The following is a 22024-nucleotide window of genomic DNA, read 5'->3' on the forward strand; positions in this document are numbered from 1 at the left end:
ACTGTCAAGTGTCAACTACAACCTAGAATAGCACTCCGCATTTAATTTTTATTTTCATCGAGGGTAACGCCATAAACCTAAGAGATAGATAGATAGATATTTTCATCGAAACTGACAGATATTACTAAAAGTAGAGCAAAAAACAAAAAACAATTTCATAGCTGCTTAAGTATTTTATCGCATATATATTTTTCTGATTCTGTTTTTAATCTTCATACTATGTTTATAATATTAAGTATTATTACATTCTGTATCTAATCAAACTATCTAAACAAACCATAATAAAGAATACACTTAAAATTATTAAACAAGAAAATGGACATATACTTATTAGAAAATTAGAAATGTATACCTGATTATTTTAATTAAATAAGCTACAAATTCGGAGAAAAAATTGAAAAAAAATGAAGGTTTTTAAATTAAATGATATACCAGAGTTTTCCAAAAGGGAGAGAATAGTAGTTGTCGGAATTATTGGCAAATCTCCTCACCGGTATCCAAACAAGACAACTCCACTACTTTCTGCAGTACAATCTCAAGAAGTAAGTAAATTTATGGAAATTATTTGTTGCTTACTATTTCAACTTAACAAAAAACAAAATAGAGGCCGCCGCATGCATCTTATACAGGAATAAAAAAACAAATAAAGTTAGCATGCACACACATTTTTAAATTACTAATAGGCAATTAATATTTTAGATTGGCATCGAATGTCACTGGGATGAGCGCCGTGGTGTTCTGTTTCTCCATGCCCTCACGTATCTTGACACAAAACATCTTTCAGCCTTAGCTGCTGACTTGAATGAGAATTCCAAAAGCACAATTAAAGATGCAGATGCCTCAAATTGGCTTGTTGCATCGGGTGAACTAGCTATAGACTCATGCAAGATTATTGGATTGCTTTTTAATTTGTGTCATATTGTGGTGCTGTCATCACCCACCACTGTTTTTGATCTCGGATACCTACAATTATTTAAAGCTATCGATGCTTTTAGGTAAGCTTTTTTTCTTAAGCATTAACTTTTATTTAGGTTTGTAAACAAGCTCACAGCTTCCTCTGCTAACTACACACACTGTGTAACCATACAGAATAAGTTACTTCAATTTATCAACACCTAAAATGTTTTCATTGCTTAGATGGGTATAATTTCTACTGATTTCTATAGAAACTGCAATGATAATGCCACTTTGATATCTGGGTTGGATGGTTCAATAGTGTTTAAAATTTAACTTAACTTTAGCTTTATGATTTTGGCCAAGAAGAATTCGAATTTCGAAATCGTCGTGGCCTAAAGGATAAGACGTCCGGTGCATTCATATGAAGCGATGCACCGGTGTTCGAATACCGCAGGCGGGTAACAAATTTTTCTAATGAAATACGTACTCAACAAATGTTCACGATTGACTTCCACGGTGAAGGAATAACATCGTGTAATAAAAATCAAACCCGTAAAATTATAATTTGCGTAATCACTGGTGGTAGGACCTCTTGGGAGTCCGCACGGGTAGGTACCACCACCCCGCCTATTTCCGCCGTGAAGCAGTAATGCGTTTCGGTTCGAAGGGTGGGGTAGCCGTCGTCACTATACTGAGACCTTAGAACTTATATCTCGAGGTGGGTGGCGCATTTACGTTGTAGATGTCTATGGGCTCTAGTAACCACTTAACATCAGGTAGGCTGTGAGCTCGTCCATCAATCTAAGCAATAAAAAAAAAAAACTTTTTTTCCATATTTTTCATAAAAGGAATTCCATAGGGAATGTGCAGTATCACTAATTCAGTTTATAAAGTTCTGGACTGCAGAACCATCTTATTCTAAGGAGGTATCTGAGTTTGTTCAGCCAAAATCACAATACAAAACTTACCTCCTAAATCCCACTGTACCTGAATTGAGATCTGATCAATGAATCACATTTGCTAAATCACTGGAAAAGTTTTTAAAGCATTTAAAGCTATTTTATTGATGTTTTTTTTCTTTATTTATGCATTAGCTTATTTTACTAATCTCACAACTTCAGCATAAAAAAAGGTGTGGTGTTGTGGGGCACCAGATAGGAACGAAGTTCCTTATTATAAAAATATTAATTTTAAGTTCTATTCGAGGTATACAGAAAATAATTATTCGGGTATACATTTTTTATTATATATATGTATTATGATTTTTTTATTGATAAAAAAAACTACTTTACAAAGTTATCAAATTTATTTTATTCACAATGATTTATAAAAAATATATAATAATAATGTACAAAGAAACAGCTATTTATATGAATAATAATAATTAAGCCTAATTATGTTTTATCATAGAAAACTATCATCACGTAGACTATACATTAGACACTGTATAGCCATCATAATAAGACTATACATAGATAATAAAAATCTTAAGCTACGGACGTTTTTTCTCAGTTGGGGTACCCCTCCACATCGTCCCATAAGGAACTTCATTCTAAAAAGCATTCTTCTTTTCGTTCACAACAAAGATTGTATGAACTAAAATAACAATTAGATTAAAATATGTATATTTAATGAATACACATTGTGTCTTGATAGATTGGAAATAACAAACCGTACCTCAGTGGCCTTATCTGAAGCAGAGTTAGGTGGCACATGGATCTCGCATGGACGTTGTTGTTGCCCACGGCTACTGTTCCACATGCGTCGAGCTCCCGTACCTTTGAAACGTAATCCTGGAGCTTTAAAACGACTCGAACACTCCATTGAAGACCAACTTTATTCTATACTTAGAAAGTCTAGGATCATAACTAATGTTTGGTGAGTTATTTTTTATTGTCCTTGTAGGCAGACGAGCATACGGCCCACCTGATGGTGAGTGGTTACCGTCGTCCATGGACTTCAGCAATGCCAGAGGCAGAACCAAGCCGCCGCCTACCGCTTAATACTCTCCACAAGCCTCGTTTGAAGAAGGACATGTCATAGCGCTCGGGAAACACCGTAGAGGGGAGCTCATTCCATAGCCGGATGGTACGTGGCAAGAAAGACCTCTGGAAACGCACCGTGGATGACCGCAGTGGCTCCAGGTAATATGGATGAACTCTATTCCGGTGGCGGGCGGTGCGATGGTAAAAACGAGATGCCGGTATCATCTCGAACAATTCCTCAGGGCACTCCCCATGGAACATACGGTACAAAATACAGAGGGAACCGAAGTCCCTCCGCAAACCCAGAGGTTCCAAACGATCCGTGAGAATGGGATTATCGACAATCCGAACGGCTCTTTTCTGTATGGAGTCAAATGGAAGAAGCTGGTATTTGGGAGCCCCGGCCCAGAGATGGGAGCAGTACTGCACGCGAGACCGGACTTGTGCTTTATAAAGAAAAAGCCTTTGTCCAGGCGTGAAGTACCGCTTCGCTAGGTTGAGGACTCCCAGCATTTTGGACGCCAACTTGGCTTTGCCTTCCAAATGACTCCGAAACTGGACATCGCTCGAAATGTCGACCCCGAGTATCCCGATACTCTCGGAAGGTTGTGTACATAATATGAGTTTTATTGTAACTGAAATAGGTTAGTTTCCATTAAAACTAGAAAAAAAGCATGTATTATTTCTTTTTAAATTCCTCACATGGAAAAACTTTCTTGGGGTTTGTATTTTGAGAAACTCCTGGTATCTGCCAAACTTCAGATCTCATGTATTTATTATCTGTACAGTATTTGAAAGGCATTTTTACTGGTGCTAAGACCTCTTGTGAGTCCGCGCGGGCGGGGCAGCCGTTGTAACTATACTGAGACCTTAGTACTTATATCTCAATGTGGGTGGCGCATTTACGTTGTAGATGTCTATGGGCTCCAGTAGTGAGCTCGTCCATTCATTTAAGCAATCTCTATATATAAAAATGAATTGCTGTTCGTTAGTCTCGCTAAAACTCGAGAACGGCTGGACCGATTTGGCTAATTTTGGTAGACGGGTTCTAAGCAATAAAAGAAAAAAACGGCCATATTGGTATCTTGATTTGCCAATCCTAAGCCTATCACTAAGGAGTATTAACTCTCAGTTTAAATTATTTTACAGTGCAAAAGCCCTATTTGCAATACCGAAAAATGAAGAGTTTGTGTACATAAGCACTGATGAGGAAGTGTGTAACGCTCGCGACGTTAGCGTGCTGGTGAGCGGGCTGGTGCGCATGTGTGGCGGCGCGCAGCCCGACCGCCCCGCCGGGGAGAGGCCCGGCTTCGCGCAGTTCCTGCAGGGGCACATAGACTTGGCGTTCGCCGAAGGATTCGACGACAACGTCGGGAAATACGCGATGAGTACGTCATTCTTTGAGGTATGACTGTTTTATGCTTAGTAACCGTCTAAAATAACTTATACAATACGAGTTCATGATTGTGCAAAGTTGGACATTTCCTTCCGCGTGTAAAATTGCCACCGGAGCCGAAAGCGACGGGGGCAAACACATTAACTGTTTTTTAAATTTTTAAATAAACTACTACTAATTAAATAAACCTGTCGGATGAACTCATCTTTGTTTAATACTTCACTATTAAATTTTATTGCCTTTTGTTTATTTCACTTTTACACTAAACACAATATTGCAAATTACCCGAGCACAACAATGGCGAAGAATTATAGGTGCGTGAGAGCAGACGTAGACACTAACGCGCATGCGCACTTGTCAGTACCCAGGGAAGAAATGTTACACTTTCTTCCCTGTACAGCAGGACGAAAATCGAACTTTAGGCGTCGGTATGAGAAAAAAAAAAAATTACTGGGCCCGCTATTGGCCTGGACAAGTTAATATTGTAATACTGCCTGTTTCATAAGTGAACGATACGTTCCTGGTAGGATAAACGTTAATCTAATGCATTGACTTCGTCCTAATATCTATGAATTTTTCCTATCTATACCAAAATAAATAATAATAAATAAATATTTACTAAAAATCACGCCACGTTAACTGGTCCCGTGTTAAGTTCGTAAAGAACTTGTATTTCAGGTAATAGATAACGGAAAAAAAAAAATACATATATTTAATAAACATCCATAGCCCTGGAAAAGACATTTTATATTTATCATACAAATATCTTCCCTTGGCGGGATTCGAATGCGGGTCGCATTGTGTAGTGACCATGTCACTTACCGCTACACCAGACGGCCGCACCAAAAAACAAGTCTTGAATATGCAATTTCGAAAATGGCACATGTCGCATATTTTGTCAAATACGTTTTTTCATATACATGTAGTTTTGAGGCTTACCTACACCCGTTTTATAATAATTCCAGTAATTTTCAGTTGCTAATTAACACTAAAATATCTCAAAAGTTAATATTTTAAATTTTACACCGCTTTACTAAATAATCCGTTATTTTTCACATTTCTTGAACATTTTACATTTTCAGAGATGTGCCCTTTTCGAAATTGCATATTCAATTAAAGGACAATGCCCATTTTCTATGGGCGTTTGGGCCCCTAAAAAAAGTTGTCCTGTCATGATAGTTTTAACTTAATTTGATAGACAAAGAAATATCGTTTCATATTCAGAAAACGATTTTATATTCTCACCCAGGTTTAAGAGAAATCTGTTTTTTTCAGCAGCTAAAATTAAGTTGTTAATTGTTTTCTTCGAAATCAATAATCGCTCTCATAATTATTTACAGTATTAAATAAGTTAATTGTGGTTAATGTTGCTAGAAATAAGCCCTTACGTACATTTTATTATTATTATATCCTCATAATAATAATAAAATGAAATGAAAATCCGGAAGCCGGCAACGATATTGTTGTATAAATAAACGATAAATTCACCAATAAGCAGGCAAAGAGCGTAGCCTATACAGCCTAGTCTGTCGAAGTTATATATTTTTTATGCCAATAAAAAGCCGGAGTATCTCTTTTTATTGCTTTTTGGGAGTTTTGACGTCAACTCGACGAATACCACATTGACTGAGCATGAGTTTACGCAGACCTTTTATACACAATATTATCAATACAAATAATACAAATTACACAATAAACTATTAAAAAAACATTAAAATAAAAATTCAAGTGACGCTTCACTCGGGTTGCTGCCAAAACTCTCTGATCATATATAATAAGAATAGAGTAATGGTAGGCCATTGATATTTTTACTAATGGAATCATTAATATCTAAAAATATTAAATTATTCATGGTTTTAAGTAATAATTATTATTACAATATATAAATATTGAATTGAACAAAAATAAACTAAGAAGCCTGTGAATTATAAGCATTAGCTATTTTTTTTTAATTTGTTGTTCAAGTCACAAACAACTCTTTCGTTTGACAGCATATAGGTTTGCTATAAGGCTGTATGGGCTAAGCCCTTTGCCTATTGGCGAATTTAAAAACTATGGTATGGATAGTTTTGGGATGTTATCAAATAAGTAATTTATTTTTTTGGAAAACAATGCCAGGTTGAAAGAAATATTGATACATAAATTAAACAACGTGAAAAAATAAGGCATAGTTTTTCAAGTACAAATAGTTTTGAAATAAAGTTGGCCCACTTTTGGGCATTGTCCTTTGACACCAATACTACGATTTCGACTCCTCAATGGCGTTGGTTGTTGAACAGCTGCCGAGCGCAGAATCATGGCGTAAAGCAGCCGAGGTCCTGACGCCGCTGTACCTGGAGGATCCCGTGCAGGTGGACGAGGGCTCGGAGATCGGCCGCACTCTGTTCCTGATACTCGCCACTGACGTACGGTTCTCCCAGGCTCGATGCGCCAAGGTAAAAAAAACAAAACTTCTGATCTATGGTTGGTTTAGTAATCTACTGGTGGTAGGACGTCTTGTGAGTCCGCACGAGTAGGTACCACCGCCCTGCCTATTTCTGCCGTAAAGCAGTAATGCGTTTCGGTTGGAAGGGTGAGCCAGCCGTTGTAACTATACCTTAGAACTCATATCTCAAGGTCGGCGGTGGCATTTACGTTGTAGATGTCTGTGGGCTCCGGTAATCACTTAACATCAGGTGGGTTGTGAGCTCGTACATCGCTATAGGCAATTAAAAAAAAATATCGATATAAATATGACCACTGCTTTAACTAAATTAAAGAAAGTATTGTTACGCGCTGGGTTTCGGGATAAATAAAATTCTACTGAATTACAAGTTAACCCTGTATTAGCACTTAGAACACAAAATACTACACAAACATTTTAAAATTCTTAATTCGCTTCTTCCGCTTCGCTTCAGGTGAACCGTTCGCTGTTTCGCTTCGAGTAGTTCCGATTACTGACTGACTGCGTGCCATCTCTGTAACGTTTTTATAGTCAAGACGAAATCCCTAGAATCGTCGAGAATATTCCACAAAAGACTAGTATTGTGTGTTTCCGCTATCTGACAATAAATGGCGTTGTAATTCTCGAGCGTTCTAGATGCTATTAGATTTTTCGATATTCGTTCGACTATTCGGCGATAGATGGCGTTACTCTTATCGTCGTAACAGTATGAAGGGCATTATAGGCGTGATTTGATTAGAATGTGCTTTACAGATATTACCAATAGCCCAGGCATCCTACACGGAGGGCATGCCGGCGCACTACTCCAGCCAGCACCACGCGCATAAGGTACCATAATGCTTACGTTTTATATATAATGTCTCAATAGAATAAAAAAAAATACCAAGTAATATTTCACTTTTATTTATTATTTACATATTGCTAGTAAACCCGTCACGCTTCGCAGTGACTATGACTAAATTGTATGAGAAACATGGGTTTCTTGAAAATGTTCACGCCTCATGTATTATAAATTGATGATGCTACGGCGGAAACCTTTCTTGGAACGCTAACCGCAGCTGTACCAGATTTCATCACAATCGGGTCATTAACTAACTATACAAATACAAATTGTAGCATAAACGCATTGCCATTTATTAGAAATTAACAGAGTTCACAGATAATAATAACTTTTCGACATAAAATATGAAACAAATCATATGAAACAGAAAAAAATACATTATAAATCGAGATAAAAACTATTGTATCTCTCAAGTATGACCAAACTATACACGGTGTGTGAAGTGTCATTAAAATCGACTCATTAGTTTAGAAGTTCATCGCGGACAAACAACGTGATACAATCTATACTAATATATAAATCTACAGTGGTTTTTACGGATGTTCCGTTATAACTACTGAACCATGCATCCGATTGACTTGAAACTTGGTATCCATGTAGAAAATACATTTACTTAATGGATAGGCTAATATTTATATGAGTGTTGGACTCCTTACACCAGTTGCGGGGGCGTTAATGATGAGAATCTTTGTGTGGGTGAGAAATAACAATGTTAATTTGTAAATGCCCAGCGAACCGAACGGGTACAGCTAGTTTTTTATAAAAATAGGTAATGGTTGTAGGTGAAGGTAGCCCTAGGAGTGCTGGAGACGATGGCCCGCGGTCCGCTGGCGGGCGGGGCTCGCGCGAGGCTGCAGGCCGCGTGTGACGTCACGTGGCGCTCCCGCAGTCTGTGCGAGGCGTTGTCCCTCACCGGACATCCGTGTATAGAACCCGAACAGTCAGTATATTACATATGCAATGTCAATATGTAAACGCCTTTGTATAATTTAAAATTTAAAAAAGCCATTGCTTAAGGCCTTTTGGTTTGGAAATTCCCGAGCCTGATATTAATATTGTTACGCGTTGAGGTTCGGGATAAATAGAAAATCTACCGGAGTACAATTTAATAACTGTATTCAACACTTAGAACACCTAAAACACTCAACAAACACTTTAAAATTATCAATTTGTTTCTTCTGCTTCGCTTCAGGTTTTTTTTTTTTTTTTATTGCCCTTGTAGGCAGACGAGCATACGGCCCACCTGATGGTGAGTGGTTACCGTTGCCCATGGACTTCAGCAATGCCAGGGGCAGAGCCAAGTCGCTGCCTACAAGGTGATCCGTTCGTTGTTTTGCTTCGAGTAGTTCCGATTCCTAACTGATTGCGTGCCATCTCTGCAACGCTTTTATAGCCGATACCACATCCCTAGAATTATCGAGAATATTCCACACATCTCTAGTATTGTGTTTCCGCTATCTGGCAATTGATGGCGCTGTACTTCTCGAGAGTTCTGGGTGCTACTAGATCCTTCGATATTCGTTCGACTATTCGGCGATAGATGGCGCTACTCTTACCGGCATAACAATATGATCTCTACCCAAGAACTGAATTTGCAGGGTCGACATTTTTGAGAACATATTTCTAGAATTAAGTCTGTCTCCCGGAGCCATTTAAAACGTTTTACTTATTAGCCACGAACGCTTCAGGCCGGTGCCTCTCGCTCCAGTCTGGTGATAATGAAGGTGTCTGGTGTGGTGTGCAGCGACGGCGGCACGGAGCACTCGTCGGGCGTGCGCTACGTGTCGGCGTGCGCGTGCGGGCGCAGCAAGTGCTCGCGCGACGACCCGTACACGCCGCGCGCCGCCAACCTCGCCTTCTACTCGCTCGCGGCCGACCAGTGCGCGCACTGCCGCACGCTGCAGGCCGTCGCCTTCCCGGTCTTCCAGCCCTCCACGCCCACCTACAAGTACGTATGCGTGTAGCTTTATTTTTTCCTACCTAAGTCTTGAGAGACTTGAGAGAGATAAAAAAGAATAATAAAAAAAGTTTTTGAATGTGCTTTACTAGTATGTTAAATTATTATGCTAAATTCAATATTGCGCTTATTGCAGAGCGGCATCAGTAAAAGGAGCACAAAGTCAAGAGGCCTACGAAAGTTCGACGGTCCGCGAGACGGAGGGGAACTCCGCGTCGGGGGGCGAGGGGGGAGAGGGGGACGAGTCGGGGGGCTGGTCCGCGCCGCACGCGCTGTCCCCGGGGTCGGGCGGGGACGACGACGAGGAGAACAAGTCCCCCGCAGCCGAGAACAGATACGTCGTGCCCGTTACTGGGGACTCTAATACTGGTCAGTTCTTTTATATTATTTAAAACTAACGACCCGCCCTCGCTTCGCTTCGGAAACATTAAATTTTATTTTTGATAGGCGAGTCCCGCCATGTTGCGCGCGGTACGCCTATAACTGCGGGTGTCGCCGCGGGGCGAAGCTAGTCTAAAAAAAGCCTAAGTTACTCCTTATATCATCAGCTACCTATCAGTGAAAGTCCCGTCAAAATCGGTCCAGCCGTTCCAGAGATTAGCCGGAACAAACAGACAGACAGACAAAAGTTGTAAAAAATGTTATTTTGGTGTATGTACTATATATTATATTCATATGCATGTAGTAAAAAGCGGTTATTTCAATATTACAAACAGACACTCTAATTTTATTTATATGTATAGATATATTGAAAGAACTTTAAATGAAATTGTATGCATAAAAAGTCCAAATGTATCAGTGTTTGATGACTCTTGAAGAGATTCGATATAGTACCATCGGTCTACGATAGATGGCGGTGATAATAATGAAATTCACTTAATTATAGAGCACCGTATAAAAAAAAAAATTAAACCTAAATAATAATAATAATTTTTTAATTCAAATTAAATATCATTTAAAGATTTACATAATCTTTAAAATAAGTTCTACGACGAGTAATAGAAACAGTCGTGAGAAAAACCAACGATATTTAATTGTTATAAAATTATCATTTGTGCTACCTACTTCAATTGAGTAAATGATGTAAAATCTAATAAACTAGACGGTTGTTGATAAGTTGCCACTTATGCGTATGCCTAAAGAATAATTTGGAAAAATAGAACAACTCACACAACATCACACTACCGTTCCCGCCCAAAAAAATCCCATCTGCTTTAACCCATACAATGTTTTTTTTTTTCAAATTCAAATTCAAATTCAAACTCATTTATTTCAACTTAGATGTCAGCATAACACACTTGTTTAATGTCAAAATATCAATAACAATGTTAACTCTACCACCGGTTCCAAAAAAAGCCACAGTCCTGAGAAGAACCGACGAAACAAACTCAGCGGGCTTTTTTTTTGTTTTTTCTCAATTTTTTTTAAGTAAAAATATTTACAATAATGGAAAAAACAAGTCAAAAAATATAATTTTAATAACAGTTCGAGTTGCGACGTGTCTCTAGCGGGTCTGTTCATCGTTGACAGATAAGATGATCCGCCGCCAGCCGTCGACGACGGAGTACCTGCCGGGCATGCTGCACACCGCCAGCCCGGCCGGCCTGCTGCCCGCCTACTGCTCCTGGAGCCTGGTGTGCGTGGGCGCCTCCTCTCTGTACTCGCACAGCATGGGCCTGCCGGACCACCTGCAGCCCGGCTTCCTGCCCCACACCAACTATCTGCTGCCCTGGGACTGCGCCGTCAGGTCAGTTGCATTTACCACAAGTTTAGGCGATAGCACGAGTGCGACACGTAAGAGGACTTAACCCACAGACACAGCCCACTGAGTTTCTCGCCGGATCTTTTCAGTGGGTTGCGTTTCTGATCCGGTGGTAGATTCTGCGAAGCACGGCTCTAGCTAGGGTTCGTGTTAGCAACCTCGTCAGGTTTGAGCTCCGTGAGTTCACCTACTAGTTAAGGTTATGCTGAAATAGCCTCTCAATGCTCTCAGCTTAGGTAGGAGAAAAAAAAAGCAAGAGGACATGTGTAAGATCCAATCAGGGTTCGTACCACATTTGCATAAGCTGAAGCGTGTTCAGATACACCCAAAGCTGGTTAACTTTCGGAAATGTTATTACAATGTTAACGGCGCAACTGATGATTAGTGAATGCAAGCTATAAAAGTGCACTATAGGTGACAGAAGTTTAACTTCTTAGATGGGACATGGATGTGACAAAATATTTGCACCCAAATCTGCCTTAAAAAATTTACATTTATTTATTTATGCAATTAATAATGTAATCTGTATCTTCTAGGATGGAACAAGTGAGCCTGTGGCGTATGGCCCAGGCGTCGTCTCGCGGCCGCGGTAAGCCGACCCCGCCGCATCACCTCACAGTCAAAATCTTCATCGGGTTTGAATATGAATGTCCTAGAGGACACAGGTGATGTCTTTAAAATATCTGTTAGATAGAGCGTGATTGAAGCAAAAGTTAGTTAGTAATTTTTTTTATTGCTTATATGAGTAGACGAGCTTACAGCCCACTTGGTATTAATTGGTTACTAGAGTCCATAGACATCTACAACGTAAATGCGCCAACCACCTTGAGATATAAGTTCTAAGGTCTCAAGTATAGTTACAACGGCTGCCCCACCCTTCAAACCGAAACGCATTACTGCTTCACGGCAGAAATAGGCAGGGTGGTGGTACCTACCCGCGCGGACTCACAAGAGGTCCTACCACTAGTAAAAATATTTATTATTCCGAACACAAACATATTACATCCTATGTTGTTGAAGTGGTCACCGTCATGACATGAAGAGATAGTTTGATAGCGGTCGGCTCACAGCTGCTAGGCATGAACATTCTATCAGAGCGGAGTAACAATGATGGCTCCGTGCGCGTCGGTTCCCCAGGCTGATGATGTCGTCCCCCACGAGTGCGGTGAGCGGGGGCTCGTGCGGGCGCGAGGCGGGGGCGCGGCTGGCGGCCAGCGACATGCCGCTGTACGTGCCCTGTCTGTGCTCCGTGCCCCTCCCCGCGCAGCTCACCCGGCTGCACGTCGTCACGCCCAAGGCTCCTGTACACGTCACGCTGGACCCCAGGGTACCATGATACTATATTTCCTAGCTACTAAAGTAACAGAATTCTTTCTTGACTTTAGAAACAAATGGTTCAATTTACGTTCCACAAAAAAAAAAAAATTGTTAAAAAAAATTGCGGCTGCCACCGAAGTTCAATTTTTAGATTTAAAAGTAATTTTATAAATATTTAAGAAAAAAATAGTTCACTTACATTTGAATCAGAGACAAGTGAGATAGCAAGCGTGTGAAAATATAAATGTTCCGGTACATCAGCACACTCCGGTAACAGCCTAATAAAAAGCTGCAAACACCATCTTTTAATTTCTCTCTCATCACTCTCAAAGAAGTTTCACTTCCAAATATTAATTCTATGCCTTTGAAATAAATAATAGTACTGAATAATTATACACCAGGTGCAGCCGGTGCCCGGCGGGCCGATCTTCGTCCCGCAGCCCGTGGGCTCGCCGGCCATCAAGCTGTCGGCGTCCGCCTACTGGATCCTCCGCCTCCCGTTCGTGTACTGCGACGAGCGTGGCGCGCTGCCCCGCCCCCGCACCGCGCCCTCCTCCCCGCTGTCGCAAGGCGTTATACTAGCCCCACTGTTCGGGCTCGCCGACTGAACATTACTAGAGCAAATTAACGTTAACTTACAGAATAATATTCTAGAAAATGAGCACGTCATGGAAGTTAAACTTCTTTAGAAGTGAAGCTTCTTTAGAAGTAAAACTTCTTTTGCGGAAGAGAGCGTGAAGATAGAACGTATTTGATTTCTCACTAGCAGTGTATCGTTTTTAAATATTTACATAGACGCGTTGCGGAAAGGTTCGATTCTAAAATTTAATATTCCTCTCATCGCTTTCAAAGATGTTTCAATCAAAAACAATAAGAAGTTTTGCTAAAATTTTAGTGTTGTTTTTTTTTAAGTTTTAGTGTTGTTAATATTATTATAAAAAAAATATATTATAATATGACCAAACGAGGATTCATTCACCGATGCTGTAATAAAAATTATCGATATCCTATATTTTCTGGCTTCTGATATCTTAATGGATTTATTTAAAAAATAACTACTGAATAATAAATAAATAGGTAAACAAAAAAATTATTTTTTCTTTTCTTTGTAACAAGTCGTTAAAAGGAATTTGTATTATAATTATTATAAAATATAAATTAAATAATAACAAAATTCGGTGCACCAAAGTATTGTTTTGTAACAATTAATCAAGGACTTTTCAAACACATTTAAATATTAAATAGTTTAAGCTAAGTGCTAAATTGCATTTAAGCGTAACTAACGCGTAGGTAACAAATAAAAAATAACAATGTAGAGCACATTATACACTAGTACCTTTATTATCCTGAAGTTGCGATCTGGACTACTAATAAGTTTAGATTAATAAAAATTTTTCTGGATTGCTTTCTTTACAAGACCTAATTATTTCATATGAAATAATTCAACAAAAAAAAAAGCAGTTGGATGAAAAAAAATGTTATTATTGATAATCATTATAGATTGACTAATGGATCAGTTTTTTTAATAAATTGAAATGTAATCATGTAAAATATCTATAATATTTTATCAATCATTCACGCAACAGAATGTTTTTTTTTATGATTGAAGGATTACTGGTGGCCTGGAGGCCTTTCCAGTTTCACCAGGACAGGCAACATAATGTATGAATTTTGTTAATAAATGAATTTTGTCTAAATTAAAAGTTTTTTCAATTTTATTTTTGTGAAAGACGGTCTACAGCGGTAGGCAGCGGCCCAGTTCTGCCCCTGGCATTGCTGACGTACATGGGCGACGGTAACCACTCACCATCAGGTGGGCGGTATGCTCGTCTACCTACGAGGTCAATAAAAAAAATACTGTAGATAATTCTGAAATTCTGTCATATTATAACAATAACTACAATTTTCTCTTAGAAGTAAAAACATAAACGTTTTGTGTCCATAGTCGCAGTGCATATGTTACTAATAATATATTTAGTGATGATTTTATCTGAAAAAGCTAGTCTGTCTTCAGTCTTCATTAGAAAACCCTATTAGTATTAGTAATATTTTTTCAAATGATGTAGACTTTTAAGTAAGTTAAGATTTAGATTAATAGAAATAATAATATAGCTAAATAAAATAAATATTTTTAAATCATCAATGCCTTTTATTTATTTCTTTAAAAAATATGTTTTAATTTTTAAATGGGCAAGTCAGAAATTTTCTTGAAAAATTTAAGACACTGTATAGTTTTTCTTCGAAATTTTTTTCTGACTCTTTAACTATTTCGAAGCAAATAAATGTATCTTATTCACAATTCGTATCAATATTAAATTCAATTGACTACCGAAATATTCCTCCACGAAAACTAAAATTAAAAGTAATTTAATTTATCATCTAGTTAAAATAGTGCTTGTATTGACAACGTGGTGTTTCTCCCTTCTCTTTGGGGTGGTTCGGGTGGGGATAGTGGAAGGGGTTGAAGTGGCTTCGTCTTGCGCGGAGCGACTGTGCTCTGTCAGTTCGTTGGGTGCTGCCGTTGCGCTTGGTCACTGAGGGCAGACTATTGGCGAATCCGCACTTTACATCGTAGACTTCAGGGAAAACTTTTTGGCGGCAACATGCCGCTGTTACATCAAGTAAGTTTAGTCAATTCCAATACTATGAAACCTCATTTTACTTTTGTATCAAGACTATTTCCATTTTCAAGGACATAGTTTTCAGATGAAAACTGTAGGTAGTTCGGAAAGTTTTATTTCATGAAATATGAAAATTTTGATCCACATTGCGGCCTTCACTGTTTTTAGAACAGTTTTTCTTATTTTTACTAAATTAATTTCTTTTTTTTAATCTACTCAGGACGTTAATCGCGGCGGGAGCTCTAATGAAAATAGACGCTCATTTGCAGACTTTCTTGGCTTCGACTCTAGTTCTCTCGTAGAGTCTGTCGCTACACCTCGACATCGGCATAATGCAAGTATTCTATTAAATTGTTTCTCGACTCTGTACCACCACGTGCGTTGCTGTGCCCCACGTTGGGTGCCAATTTTGCGTAGAGGATGTGACATAAATAAATATTTTTTATGATCCCTTCATAATAACTTGGAGCTCGACATCCGGTTTGATGAAGTTAATGTTGAAGCCTAGACTTGTGCCAACCCCGCGCCGCGTAATGTGCGATCAGTGCCAAATATTGCAACAAACCCTCTTTACTGCACTTCCATTAGCTTATATGGCACTTGTATTTGTATTATCCCAAGGTATCGTACAAAATAGATAACTGTTTCAAAATTAAAAAAATGAGGGTAGTTTAGATTTCTTGTATGTACTAATTATCCTGAAATTTCATCACGAAGTAATCTTGTTCCGGCTTAAATTTACGCGCTACCGTTCTAATACAATTCTCGTACTGTGTTGCACATATCAGAGATTGCCTGTTTACCATTGTTATAACTCTGTAAAGGTTTTAAAACTGATTCGTCTGTATACTGGAGCCGTATAATTTTATAAATGATTAGGCCGCAAGCAGTTTTATTGATTTTAAATGCGCTCTTCCTATTTCGGGGCACTTATTTTCGGAACAATTGCGACTACTCATGTTCAAGTTCGACCGTAATAATTTATGCATCTCTCGCTTATAATCGATTTTAGATGTATTCGCCGTCTAGCCGGTTAATAATTGATAACTGTCTTGGCTGAGATTTCGTTTATTCAACCAGGGGTCCCCTATTAATTTAAAAATCCAATGTCATGGCAAATTTACGACCGAAGTAAGAAACTAATCTTGAACTGAGACGATGCAACCTAATATTGTGTACAATACAACTTGGCAGTCTGGCGTGGTTCGTATTGGCATGGTCCGGGCAATTTGATATTATCGTAGGCTCATGCCAAGGCAAAGCCGGTTAATCGGACATGATCCGGAACAACTTGTGCGAGTATTTTTCACGCTTGTTGAGTTTCGGGCGCATATTTGGATTGGATTCGTTAAATGTTTGATTTCTTAATATAACAGCAGTATTTTCGAAACCCTTTAAAAAAGTATTGTTAGTTTTTCCGGTGTAATTGGAATGGTTTACTCTATTAGGAGTACCGTGGTGAAAACACATGGCGGTGGGAAGAGCCTCGCAGTCCGGAGGTGGCCCAGAGCCCCAGGTCTCTCGTGCCGCCTGCTTGTTTCCCGCCACGTCATCCACGTGCGTTCACGAGCTACAGGTATTTAGGTGATGTTTTAGTTTTCTAACTCTTTAGCTTTTTCTTTGTTACGAGTTAAACTGTAAATTTACAGCGAATCCGCTCAGCCTGGTGCGGAGTGGAACCACGACGAGTCTTCATCGCGAGATATTGTAGACCTCGTAGCGTCCTTGGTAAGTTTTTAAAAGCAAGCGTACGGTCTGGGGGATTATCAGTGTCTTGAGATTTGGGGAAAGAGGAGCTTTAGTTCAGACCTTCGCAAGAATAAACAGTAGGTCTGTTAGCAGCAAATACCTGTAGCACCCAATGTTCTAGAAGGCGTTAACGTTGCCGTCTCCGTCACCTCGCTCCATGTTGTCGGTGCCGCCGCCAGGCCGCCTCAGCTACGATCACCTCGAACAGATCGTAAGTGAACGGATCTCTTTACTTAGAAGTGACTTCGTTGTAAAACTAAATTGGTTAGATTTCAATCTGTAAAATCTTATCACTGACGTCCCGTTTATAGATGGAGCCATCTTGGTCTGATCAAATGGGTTCTGCTTCGGCACGGGAGACCCGCATGCAACTTGCCCAGAGGCGCGCGTCATTTTGTACGTTTCTCATTTATTATTTTTTATTAAATACTAGCGGACCTGGCAGACTTTACAAAGGAAAAACCACTTGTTTTTATTTAATTCCGAGCATTTTCATATTTATTCACCTTTTAAACCTTCTCTGGACTTCCACAAATAATTCAAGACCAAAGTTGGCCAACTCGGTCCAGTTCTCTAGTTTTAGCGAGACTAACGAACAGCAATTCATTTTTATATTGCAACAGCTATGTAATCTTCGTGTCCTCTTAGGTGGAACCAGTTCAAACCATGGATCTGGCGCGGTAGTATGGAGTGGAACTCTGCCGGCTCGTGCCCCGGATCCTAACGCTGTATACTCGCCGAAGGTGTTCCTTGGCGGGCTGCCCTGGGACATCACCGAGCACGCCCTGATGCACACACTAAGGCATTTCCACCCGGTCTGGTGAGTATTCGAGGAGTTTGTTTGATGAACTGCGAAGCGCCTAGGATGTTTTTATGTAAAATTGTTTGTCAGTGTGGAGTGGCCAGGCCGCGAGTTCGGCGGCACCGCGCCCCGCGGGTTCGCCTACGTGACTCTGGAAAGCGAGCGTCGCGTGCGCGAGCTGCTATCAGCTAGTCGATGCGACGGACGAGACTGGTATTACCGGATCACTTCCAGGAAAATGCGCACAAAGGAAGTACGTATCTATTACTTTAGATCCTAAGACACTTTTAAAAATAACATGCTCTTTTCAAATCTTTTTGGTGCTGATTGGGGACTTCTCATATGCCCTACGGTACATTTGAACACTCTCCTTATTACTCCCTATTACCAACTGTGGGAGGATATAACCGCAATGGAATTTATTGCAAGGCAGAAAATGTCTGGGAATATATGTATTTAACGATCGGTGCAGTTATTATTCATTTAAACCAGCAGCAACTAGAATACGTCGTAATCTTATCTACTAATCTGAAATAAAATTTACAAGAACAAAAACAGCTAAGATCAGAGGCTCCCAAAGTCTCCTGCCCACTTTCAGAATAAAGTATTTTTAGCGCTAAAAACCACTATAGTGAGGCTCAGTCGGTGTAAGTCCTCTTAGATGAAATTACAAATCGCCTCTCAGACCTCTACACAACGCCCACATTTTTTTTCTGGGTCTCTTAACGCCCTCCTTCAGGCCTACAGCGCCCACAAGGGGGCCTTATCGCCCACTTTGGGAAAGGCTGGCTTAGATGTTATGATGTGTAAGGTGCAAGTGATCCCGTGGTCGGTGAGTGGCGCGAGCTGGGTGCGCGGGGCGAGCGCCCGGCTGGCGGCGCGCCGCACGGTGTTCGTGGGCGCGCTGCACGGCTGTCTCTCCGCCGCCGCACTCGCCACCGTCATGGACGACCTCTTCGCGGGCGTTGTGTACGCAGGTAAGAACTTATTTCAGTATCCGAAGTGACTTCGGAGACTTCAAAGGTTGCGTTAAACGTTTAACGCTACAATACTAGAAAGAGCGAGAGTGAATGCGTGGCTCTCTAACTCATCCGCATAGTATACATGTTACAAGCCAGCGCGGGCGTTAGCAACGAGTAGTCTAATATTTTTATGAAGTATTTAAATCTATAATTTCAAGTTTATAATGTCATCTCTTATATACACAGCATTCTCTATTACAATAATGAAGAAAACCCCAATACTACATATCGAAAAAAAAGTTTAACTTCATTCACGTACATAGTTGCACGCGCAGTTTCTTGTGTTGACTTCTATAAGCTGGCGCTTCAAGGATCAAGTTCCAAAATTAAAAGTAATTAATATTCTAGGCATTGACACTGACAAAAACAAATATCCGATCGGCTCGGGACGAGTGACATTCGACAACGTGCGATCGTACGTTCGCGCGATATCTGCTGCCTACGTCGAGATACGCACTGATAAATTCACTAAAAAGGTTGGTAGTGTGGTGATTAACTTAAAAGGCTCTACGGCTCTACCGCCGTTCCAGTTTTAAAAATAAAAAATAAACCATAACATTTTGTTAGTAAGAATTTATAACTACTGTTAGTAACTAAAAAATCTAACACATACCCAACTATTAGACATACATTATATATCACAATTTATTTTCTTTAAATAAATATTACATAATTTGTGTTAAGGTACAAGTGGACCCGTATCTGGAAGATTCGATGTGTTCAGTATGCAACCTGCAACAGGGTCCCTACTTTTGCCGTGAACCGACATGCTTTGGGTGAGTTGACCACAAGACTAGACAATGTTAGTTTAAATTTCGGTACTCCCTTAATTTACTCTTCTCCCGTGTGCTGTGTGCTTAGTGAGTTTTTAACGTTATCGATAGCGTAATAACTGAGAGTATTCTTCGTTGTACACCAAAAAAATGCGAAACATTAAATATAATTGGCAGGTATCATACCTGCGAGTAGATGTAAGCTGTGCATTAAGAGATGTCTTGCTTATAGCTACTTCTGCCGTTCGTGCTGGTCTTGGCAACACAGCACGGAGCAACACAAACCGTTGATGCGGAGCAGCAAAAACAATAATCGTCAGTCGCCGCCGAGCGACAACGCCCCGGCATACAACAGTGCCTCTTCTAACGGTAAGGTTTCAATGTTCAATTTGTTCAAAACAGCGTCCGGTTTCGCCTAAAAATTTAGCCCGTAGTTGTATGCTTCAGTTGAGATTCTTTTTCTTCAGTTGAGATTCTTTTTTAATGCTCGGATGGGTGGACGAGCTCTCAGCCCACCCAGTGTTTAGTTAATGAAGCCCATAGACATCTACGACGTAAATGCGCCAACCGCCTGGAGATACTAAGGTCTCCTTCAAACCGAAACGCATTACTGCTTCACGCCAAAAATGGTAGGGTGGTGGTACCTACCCGCGCGGACTCAAAAGGTCCTACCACCAGTAATTACGCAAATTATAATTTTGCGGGTTTGATTTTTATTACACGATGTTTGCGTATTTCAAAGGAAAAATTGGTACTCTCCTGGGATCCGAACACCGGTGCATCGCTCACACGAATACACCGGACGTCTTATCCTTTAGGCCACGTCGATATGTCTACTCTGTCTTGGGAACTGATTCTACTTACAATTTGTTAATAGGGACTCCGTCGCCGTCCACGAGCGGTACCAGCGAGCACGAACACTCTGAAAACGTCTGGCCTCCACACTAAATCAACTAACAACGCGACCTCCAACTAATCACTACACGACAGACTACAAAACATAACTAAAGCATAAAAAAACATAACACATTATCGACAATCAGACTCAAGCTTCGATTCTCCTTTAACAAAACTAAATTTGACAAATTAAATCTCTCGCACCAGTTGGACGGAGCGTATATGAGGGAGGCTGGGACACTCTGCTGAATAATTAAGGATATTATCTAATCGTTTGAATCATTTGAATTTTATTCAGTTGGGTGGTATATCTATAATATTTAAGGTTGATTTCTGTTACCTAGTTTAATTTTGTATCATAGTTTTCGTAGTCTCCATCATGGACACGATCGTGAAAACTTGGTAAATGATACTTTTATAGCCTTTTTCAGGCTCAACCGGTTTGATTTTAAATTATACCTTCAGAGGTTTTTAAATGATTTTAATCGAATTTTTAAATAATTGTTGCAATGTATTTAAGTTTTAGGGGGTTTCTTCACCCTTTGAAATACGGTGAAATATGCTTCGAGGCCGAAAAATTATGTTAAATATACGAGTAGTGCCTAATAGAATGTGATTTTAATCAATTTTAAGATGCCTTTAGGCTGTATGAAAGTTTTAATGTTTTAGGCTTCTGAAATGTAACCGTCACGTAATTTTAAAACCTGTTTAAATCATTGCAAATAAAAATATTTATCATTAGACTTTCTTTTTATTTAAGTGCGGAAATCCTTTTAACCTACATTCACATACCGTTTAAAGTGAATGTTCAATTCAATGAATACTAGAATTTGAAAGAAGCTTGACTCTACAATAATAGTGTAGAGACATATTGCACAAGGCCAAGGCCCCACCCTGGGCTGTGAGGTTTAAGAGGATTCTGACTACAGAAGACTCTCGGAAAGTTATACTCTACATGTTAGGCGGGCTGTCTTTGCGATATCTTCAACATTCATATTACATATATTTTAAATTATAAATAGAAAAAAAAATAACTCTTATCGTCGCTGACGCTCGCGCTGTCCTGTAACCTACTACGCCACATTCACTCTCGCTCTGATACTCTTTAATCGTGGTATTTAACAAGCTTTTCTATTAAGCTTTAGTATGTGGTTTTACGTGTGAAGCGTGGGTACAGATAATTGCACTACTTCAGGAGATGCTCCAGTCTCACACGTCGCTTGCCCAGTAGTGAGCTCTATGGTTCATATAAAGCTTCTACTAAGAATATAAAAGTAGAGCTGTGGCGGTGCTCTTAGACTCTCCTTAGAGCCTGTGCACATAAGCAGCCCGGAGCTCTGCGGCAGCCAATACAACGCGCCTGTTGCACGGCAGCCCATTGGCTGTGCGCAGTCAGAGCGAGTGTTGACTTGGCATGTGGCTGCTGTCAGTCCCCGCGCACTTGCTGTAGCAGCCAATGCATATTCGTTTTGCCAAAAGTTAGTTACGACACAGCATGCTTGTACAATCTCTTGTATTTAAAAAAAACGATCTGGGTAGGTATGTATGAACATCTTTAAAAT

At 39.8% G+C, this 22024-nt stretch overlaps 2 protein-coding genes across 3 annotated transcripts; both read left to right on the forward strand.

The window, feature by feature from the left end:
- Nucleotides 1–8: 8 nt before the first annotated feature.
- On the forward strand, nt 9–14737 carry LOC101742295 (nonsense-mediated mRNA decay factor SMG8). Its single transcript, XM_004925228.5, has 13 exons — nt 9–542; nt 700–995; nt 2554–2775; nt 4032–4287; nt 6558–6713; nt 7475–7549; nt 8345–8502; nt 9307–9510; nt 9656–9888; nt 11050–11266; nt 11818–11946; nt 12419–12608; nt 13000–14737. The coding sequence occupies exons 1-13, from the start codon at nt 405–407 to the stop codon at nt 13204–13206; spliced, it is 2481 nt and encodes an 826-aa protein (XP_004925285.3). The 5' UTR covers nt 9–404; the 3' UTR covers nt 13207–14737.
- A 341-nt stretch (nt 14738–15078) lies between these two features.
- On the forward strand, nt 15079–21203 carry LOC101742152 (cytoplasmic polyadenylation element-binding protein 1-A). 2 transcript variants are annotated; one of them, XM_021347378.3, is made up of 13 exons: nt 15079–15219; nt 15440–15553; nt 16668–16795; nt 16869–16947; nt 17090–17179; nt 17280–17364; nt 17617–17788; nt 17861–18023; nt 18582–18747; nt 19141–19268; nt 19477–19568; nt 19798–19934; nt 20443–21203. In XM_021347378.3, the coding sequence occupies exons 1-13, from the start codon at nt 15202–15204 to the stop codon at nt 20511–20513; spliced, it is 1443 nt and encodes a 480-aa protein (XP_021203053.2). In that variant the 5' UTR covers nt 15079–15201; the 3' UTR covers nt 20514–21203. The 2 variants fall into 2 exon arrangements, with proteins under 2 accessions (XP_021203053.2, XP_004925284.2); XM_004925227.5 differs by having other exon boundaries at nt 17093–17179.
- Nucleotides 21204–22024: the final 821 nt, after the last annotated feature.

Source organism: Bombyx mori, chromosome 6 (assembly GCF_030269925.1).
Source record: "Bombyx mori chromosome 6, ASM3026992v2".
Taxonomy (NCBI): domain Eukaryota; kingdom Metazoa; phylum Arthropoda; class Insecta; order Lepidoptera; family Bombycidae; genus Bombyx; species Bombyx mori.

What these genes read in the sequence shown, in the direction of transcription:
- LOC101742295 (XM_004925228.5), top strand. Translation starts at nt 405, where the DNA reads ATGAAGGTTTTTAAATTAAATGATATACCAGAGTTTTCCAAAAGGGAG. An exon ending in TACTGGGGACTCTAATACTG is followed by an intron (nt 9,889 to 11,049) that starts GTCAGTTCTTTT and finishes CATCGTTGACAG; the next exon opens with ATAAGATGATCCGCCGCCAG. An exon ending in ACGTCACGCTGGACCCCAGG is followed by an intron (nt 12,609 to 12,999) that starts GTACCATGATAC and finishes ATTATACACCAG; the next exon opens with GTGCAGCCGGTGCCCGGCGG.
- LOC101742152 (XM_021347378.3), top strand. An exon ending in CGTGCGTTCACGAGCTACAG is followed by an intron (nt 16,796 to 16,868) that starts GTATTTAGGTGA and finishes GTAAATTTACAG; the next exon opens with CGAATCCGCTCAGCCTGGTG. An exon ending in CAACAGTGCCTCTTCTAACG is followed by an intron (nt 19,935 to 20,442) that starts GTAAGGTTTCAA and finishes ATTTGTTAATAG; the next exon opens with GGACTCCGTCGCCGTCCACG.